This window comes from Rhinoraja longicauda, chromosome 16 (assembly GCF_053455715.1).
Source record: "Rhinoraja longicauda isolate Sanriku21f chromosome 16, sRhiLon1.1, whole genome shotgun sequence".
In the NCBI taxonomy this organism is placed as follows: Eukaryota; Metazoa; Chordata; class Chondrichthyes; order Rajiformes; family Arhynchobatidae; genus Rhinoraja; species Rhinoraja longicauda.
This window is the reverse complement of record NC_135968.1, coordinates 17,558,791-17,566,447: the sequence shown is the minus strand read 5'-3', so window position 1 is coordinate 17,566,447 and position 7,657 is coordinate 17,558,791. Positions and strand designations below refer to the sequence as shown.

General features: G+C 47.1%; 1 protein-coding gene across 1 annotated transcript; it reads right to left on the bottom strand.

Annotated features, from left to right (window-relative positions):
* Nucleotides 1-729: 729 nt before the first annotated feature.
* On the bottom strand, nucleotides 730-1,762 carry avpi1 (arginine vasopressin induced 1). The gene is made up of 2 exons (XM_078412801.1): nucleotides 1,352-1,762; nucleotides 730-1,124 (listed from the first exon to the last, which is right to left on the bottom strand). The coding sequence occupies exons 1-2, from the start codon at nucleotides 1,675-1,677 to the stop codon at nucleotides 1,007-1,009; spliced, it is 444 nt and encodes a 147-aa protein (XP_078268927.1). The 5' UTR covers nucleotides 1,678-1,762; the 3' UTR covers nucleotides 730-1,006.
* Between the last annotated feature and the right edge of the window lie 5,895 nt (nucleotides 1,763-7,657).

The window sequence follows — 7,657 nt, the reverse complement described above, 5'->3', positions numbered from 1 at the left end:
GCCCTGGTGAAATATGGTGGAGTAACTCAGCAGGTCGGGCAGCATCTCTGAAGATAAAGGATGGGCGATGTTTCAGGTCAAGACCTTTCTTCAGACTGAGAAGAGGAGGTAGTTGAGCCAGATACAATAACATTTAAAAGGCATCTGGACAGGTTCATGGATTGCAAAGGTTTAGAAGGATATGATTATACTCTATTGTAAGTGAAATTCATTGTTTTTGCATACAATACACAAGCATGCAGTCACCAGGTATAGGGTGCCGACAAAGTTACTAACGTAACATATATAGTGCAGATGGGCCCTCTTCCTTATCGCACCCCCCCCACCCCATGCCAAATCCTACAGCAGGTGGGACCATTGAAAAGGGCACATCTCAGTCAGCATGGACAAGTTGGGCTGACAGGCCCATTTCCATGCATGGCAATCATTGTGCTCATCCACTTCCTTCTGAAGGCAGATAGAAACTTCAGCAACCCTCCAGGCAAGTTTTAGTCCACGGATGAATGAGACGTTTCATTCAGTGGAATGCAGCACTTAAAGGGAAAATATTAAAGTGAAAAGGAAACATTAAAAATTAGCCCCCAGCACCAGACTTAGAAGTCTAAAGATCCGTGGCAGCTGGGTAGAGTAAAAAAAACGTTCCAAATTGTACCAAACAGGTGACATGATCAAAAAGAGAACAGTTTAAAATGTCAGCCAAGCAAAAGAAATGTACAATGTTCTCTTAAATTAGTGACACAAATTTATTGAAATGCAAAAGACATTTTTTTTTCTATAAAACAGAATGAAATTGTTCATTCGTAAAGACGGTTTTAGTGTTTAGAATTTTTAAATAAAATCACTAAAGCAATGTAGACATTTTAAAAAACAAAAACATAAAGTTCATTTCCCCAATAGTCTGTAAATTATTGCAAGTTTGTCGTGGTTTCTTGGTGCACATTTAGTCATGTAGTTTTTTGTTAAAGGTTGTAGGTAGCAGCATCCGACGCTGACAAGTCCTCGATTTTTACAGCAGGTTAAACGACCTCTTGGCGAATAATCTCTTCCGTTTAATCTTGCTCCTCATTGACCTTTCTGCCACGCCGCCGGATTCCAGCTCACAACCCCACTCTCCATCCTTGATGCTGGGGAACATGACGAGAATTTTTTTTACACACAAATTTAAAATAAAATTAAAAAAAAAAAAATGTTTGCAAGCGAGAGATGCTGCAGAAAGCACAAAAGTCAAGGCTTCAAAGCGATGGATATATGCGTTGGGGAAAACCGAATTGAGGTAGTTGGGGTTTTTTTTTTTTTAATATATAAAACAGAGCAAAGGTCTCCCAGTTTTTGTTAAAGTGCAAATAATTACCGCAGTTTGTTAAAGGCTTTGACCCAGATCAGCCCCAAGAATTCTGCACCACTTCTGTTGTGCTGGAAAAAGAGTTGAGTCTTCTTGGATTTGAGCTCCATCAGTGCCTCGGTGATGTCTTGGTCCGTTTGCTTGTCTTTCTCCCAGATGATTCTTGCTCTCTCGTCCGCGTTCTCGTCTCCGCTCTTCCTGAACAGGGCTTCCATCTGCCCCAGGTTCACGTCCTGGAAGATGTTGGCCGACGCCTTCTTCCTCGACTTGCGCTCCCACCTGCTTCCAAACCAGGCGGGGCAGACTGGGCAGGGAGCGGGGTGGCAGGGCTCCATGCTGCGAGCGTCCAGCGCTGGTCCAGCCAGCGAGCGAGCGAGCTAGCTAGTCAGTGGCCGCGCTCCTACTACCCCTCGTGTCCCAGCCGCCTGTGCTGCGCTCTGCAGCCGCCCGCAGCCTTTTATACCGTCGGATCCCCGGGAACGCTCCGCCCCTTCCTGCGTGATTGACGGCTCCGCCAGCCACTCCCGAGGCACGGAGCGACGCCCCGCCAATCAGCCTGGTCCCGCCCCCACGGTCGCGACCAATGGGGTGCGAGCTCCCCGGCCACCTGTCAATCAGGCTGCAGCCGGGCAGTGCATGATGTAACCCGGTGTTGCTGGTTTCAGCTGGTTTATCCTAGACATTTTATTTGTTCGTTTTGCAATTGAAAAACAGTTTGACAAGATGTCAGAACTGAATGTTGTATTTTGCAATGGCTACGTTCGACAGCATTTGCATTGACCACATTAATATTTGCTACTAAATATATATTTTAGCTGGCATTTTATCAGGCACTTAATAAACTTCTGTTGAATAGCAACTGCAATTCGCTGCTTAAAACCTGTGTCTCGGCGTTAATGTTTTTGCCTGATTATTTTACCTGTTTGTGGTTAGAAACTGCAATAGCCCAGCTGTACAGCAAGGTAAACAGACCCTTCGGCCCACTTTGTCCATGTTGACCTAGTTAGCATATGGGGCAAACACACAAAGTGCTGGAGTAGCTCAGCGGGTCAGGCGGCATCTGTGGAGAGAATGGGCAGCTGATTGGCGAGGGATACAGAATGGAAACGGCCCTTCGGCCCACCGAGTCCATGCCGGCCATCGATCACTTGTTCATACTAGGTTCTGTTATCCCACTGTCCCATCCACTCATTACACACCAGGAGCAATTTTACAGAGGGTCAATCAATCATTATCCTGCACGTATTTGAGATGTGGGAGGAAACCGGAGCACCCAGAGGAAACCCATACGGTCACAGGGAGAACATACAAACTACACACAGACAGCACCTGTGGTCAGGATCGAACCTGGGTCTCTGGTGCTGTGAGGCAGCAACTCTACCGCTGCGCCACTGTAGTGTAACTCAAACCCAGGTAATATGCTTGTGAATCTCTTTAGAGTCATAGAGTAATACAGCGTGGAAACAGGCCCTTCGGCCCAACTTGCCCATGCCGACCAATTGTCTCATCACACCCTACCAGGGCAGGGACAGTTATTTTATGTCAACAGTTATATAACCTGTTAAGTATATTTTTGGCGCTGTTGATTTAGGATAATTCTTGTGATTGTGGCACAGACCCGCCAAGGCCAGCTGCAATAGCAGAACATGATACCAGGTTAAACAAATGGAGTCGTAGAGACATACAGTGTGGGAACAGGCCCTTTGGCCCAACTTACACACACCGACCAACATGTTCCATCTATAGTATAAGAAAATAACTGCAGATGCTGGTACAAATCGATTTATTCACAAAATGCTGGAGTAACTCAGCAGGTCAGGCAGCATCTCGGGAGAGAAGGAATGGGTGACGTTTCGGGTCGAGACCCTTCTTCAGACTGATGTCGGGGCTGGGACAAAGGAAGGATATAGGTGGAGACAGGAAGATAGAGGGAGATCTGGGAAGGAGGAGGGGAAGGGAGGGACAGAGGAGCTATCTGAAGTTGGAGAAGTCGACGTTCATACCACCTGGCCGCAAACTGCCCAGGCGAAATATGAGGTGCTGCTCCTCCAATTTCCGGCGGGCCTCACTATGGCACTGGAGGAGGCCCATGACAGAGAGGTCAGACTGGGAATGGGAGGGGGAGTTAAAGTGCTGGGCCACCGGGAGATCAGTTGCGTTAATGCGGACCGAGCGCAGGTGTTCAGCGAAGCGATCGCCGAGCCTGCGCTTGGTTTCGCCGATATAGATAAGTTGACATCTAGAGCAGCGGATGCAATAGATGAGGTTGGAGGAGGTGCAGGTGAACCTCTGTCTCACCTGGAAAGAATGTTTGGGTCCTTTGATGGAGTTGAGGGGGGAGGTAAAGGGACAGGTGTTGCATCTCGTGCGGTTGCAAGGGAAAGTGCCCGGGGTTAGGGTGGTTTGGGTAGGAAGGGACGAGTGGACCAGGGAGTTGCGGAGGGAACGGTCTCTGCGGAACGCAGAGAGGGGAGGGGATGGGAAGATATGGCCAGTGGTGGGGTCCTGTTGTAGGTGACGGAAATGTTGGTGGATGATATGTTGGATCCGCTGGCTGGTGGGGTGGAAGGTGAGAACGAGGGGGATCCTGTCCTTGTTGCGAGTGGGGGGATGGGGAGCAAGAGCAGAGCTGCGGGATGTAGAAGAGACCCTAGTGAGAGCCTCATCTATAATGGAGGAGGGGAAGCCCCGTTTTCTGAAAAACGAGGACATCTCGGAAGCCCTAGTCTGAAACACCTCATCCCGGGCGCAGATGCGGCGTAGACGGAGGAATTGGGAGTAGGGGATAGACTTTTTGCAGGGGACCGGGTGGGAAGAAGTGTAGTCCAGATAGCTGTGCGAGTCGGTCTATACTAGTCCCACATGCCTGCATTTGGCCCATCCATATACTAAAACTCTCATTTGTTTGTTTGTTTGTTCCTGAACTACAGCCAAAACGGTACGCGATAGCGAGACAATTTTAGGCCCACCTTACTCACCATCATTCCTTTAGTGCTAATGGAAGAGGTTTCATTGAAATCGGTTATATTTTTAAAGTTATTCACATTTTAAAGTTTAAATCTATCTCCTAGGGAGGGAGGGGGAAGGAGGGAGGGAGGGAGGGGGAAAGTGGGAGGTGGAGGGAGGGAATGAGAGAGGAGGGTGGAGGGAGGGAGGGGGGAGGGAGGGGGGAGAGAATGGAGGATAAGGGGGGTTGAGGGACGGGAGAAGGGGGGAGTGGGGAGGGGAGGAGGGGGGAAGAGGGGAGGGGGAGGGGGAGGGGGGGAGGGGGGGAGGAGAGGAATTGCTTAAATTGCAGCCGTTGTTTTTAAGAGTCGGTTGCCACCCAATATTTAGACTCTCTTGCTTCTGAATTCTTGACCCACAGACTCTTTGGGGGAGTGTTTACATCTGGCTCTGCGAGATTGCGTACTGGATCTACATTTGCCAAAATAATATCTTCAGGCAACAATCTGACTCAGGATTCTGTGCTACAGTTCATGAAACAAGAGCCAGGGCAACAGAGAAACACAAGCATACCATGCTGGGAGAACAATCCGGAATGGAACGGAATTGTTATTGAGAGAATTAAATGGACCAAAACAAGGCATTGTAATGGTTCATAAGTCGCAGAAGTAGAATTAGGTCATTCGGCCCATCGAGTCTGCTTCGCCATTCAATCATGGCTGATCTATCTTTCCATCTCAACCCCATTCTCCTGCCTTCTCCCTATAACCCCTGACACCTGTACCAATCAAGAATTTGTCTATCTCTGCCTTAAAAAATATCCATTGACTTGGCCTCCACCGCCTTCTATGACAATACATTCCACAGATTCACTACCTTCTTACTAAAGAAATTCCTCCTCGTCTCCTTTCTAATAGTACATCCTTTTATTCTGAGGCTATGGCCTCTGGTCATAGACTCCCCCACTAGTGGAAACATCCCCTCCTATCCACTCTGTCCAGTAATGGACCAAAACAAGGCATAAACAACACGGAAACTCCCTGCATCTCAACCTGTCAGTGAATCACCCGAATTGCAGGAAAACAATTTAAAATATCTATTTATAGAACAAGGTTAAACATCCCAAGACACCTCAGGAATGTTCACAAACAATATTTCTTGGTGGCCATATAAGGTGCTTAGAGTTTAGAGATACAGGGTGGAAACAGGCTCTCTTCGGCCCATCGAGTCGTGCCGACCAATGAGCACCCGTTCACGCCAGCTCTGTGATATCCCACTTTCTCGTCCACTCCCTAAATGCTAGGGGCAATTTTTAAAGGGGGCCAATTAACCTAAAGAACCCACACGTCATTGGGATGTGGGGAGAAACCGGAGCAGCCAGAGGAAACACAACCCGAGGTCAGGATCCAACCTGGGGCTCTGGTGCTGTGAGGCAGCAACTATACCAGCTGTGCCACCTTGCTGCCCCGGTGAAGATTGGGCTTTGTCAGAGATGAATGGGCTTAGACTATTCCGTGCAGCGTTGGCAGGGGTGATCATAAGACATAGGAGCAGAATTAGGCCATTCAGCCCACCAAGTCTGCTCTGCCATTCAATCACGGCTGATCAATTTTTCCCTCTCAGCCCCACTCTCCTGCCTTCTCCCCATAACACTCTTAACAATCAAGTACCTGTAAATGTTGGCCTCAAAAATACCTAATGACTTGGCTTCCACACGGTCTGTGGCAATGAATTCCACAGATTCACCAGCTGCTGACTAAAGAAATTGCTCCACATCTCCTTTCTAAAAGGTACATCCTTTTATTCTGAGGCTGTGCCCTCTGGTCCTAGACTCTCCCACTTGTGGAAACATCCACTCTACATCCATTTGGCCTTTCATTATCCAGTAGGTTACAAGGAGAGGATTTAAGGAAGAATAAAATGGGAATAAAATGTACAACGTAGAAACAAGGAACTGCAGATACTGGTTTATGCCAAAGACCTGAAACGTCACCCATCCTTTTTCTCCAGAGATGCTGCCTGACCCGCTGAGTTACTCCAGCACTTTGCCTTTATCTTTTAAATTAAAATGGGATCCGTGTGAATGGATAGTTGATGGTTGGCACAGAGAGTGGCGGAAGGGCCTGTTTCCATACTATAGTTGTCGCTTATCCATGTTCTCCAGAGATTGACAAATGCTGGAGTAACTCAGTGTGTCAGGGCAGCATAGACATCAAATGTTGGAGTAACTTAGCATCTCTGGAGAAGAGGAATGAGTTGTTTCGGATCGAGACCCATCTTCAGCATCTCTGGAGAAAAGGAACAGGTGACGTTTCGGGTTTAGACCCTTCTCCAGATTTGCTGCCTGACCCGCTGAGTTACTCCAGCACTTTGTGTCTTTTATTGTAAACAAGCATCTGCAGTTCCTTGTGTCTATATGATTTGTCTTAGATACACTTGTACTGTATCTAAACTCTGCTTATGTATAATAATACTTGCACTACACTGTATGCATTAATACATTTCTCTGTACCTCAGTAGATGTGACAAAAAAGTACCTTTGAACCATTGACTTATTAAGTTGAGCAATACATTTCCAATGGTTTCACTGACCTGTTCACCGGGATTTCAATAAAACAAAGAAACTCTCTTTTCCAGATTTCAACCCCTTGTTCCATCAGTCTGAAAAAGGGTTCCGACCTGAAATGTCGTCTGTCCATTCCTATCGTGAGATGCTGCCTGATCTTGCTGAGTTACTCAAGTACGTTGTGTTCTATTGAAGAAATGACCAGCCTGAACAAAACTCGTTCCACCCCAGGAGGCATTGGATTTGTTGTACATTTTATCATTTAATTTCACATTTGCATTTACTTTTAAAAATTAACACATTTAATTTTAAATTGCAAAAAATATTTCATTTAAAAGCAAAACAGAGACTGCTGGAGGAACTCAGCGGGTCAGACGGCATCTGTGGAGGGAGAGGTAGGAACAAGGAACTGCAGATGCTGCTTGACACAAAGTGCTGGAGGAACTCAGCGGGTCAGACAGCATCTGTGGAGGGAGAGGTAGGAACAAGGAACTACAGATGCTGCTTGACTCAAAAGGACACAAAGTGCTGGAGGAACTCAGCGGCTGTGAAGGGAACGTTTTGGGTCAGGACCTTTCTTCAGGCTGACAAACCTCTGTGCTGCAATGTCTCTACATCCTTTCTTATAATACTGCACCCACTAACATGCTCCTGGTGTGCTCTAACCGAGGCCTGATACAGACGTAATGTAATGTCTTTACTTTTTAACATTTGGAAAATAAACCCGAGTACTTAGTGTGCCTTTCAAAAATTGTCTCATTCGGCAACTTTAGTGCTTGGTGTTTGTCTCCAAACATTTGTAA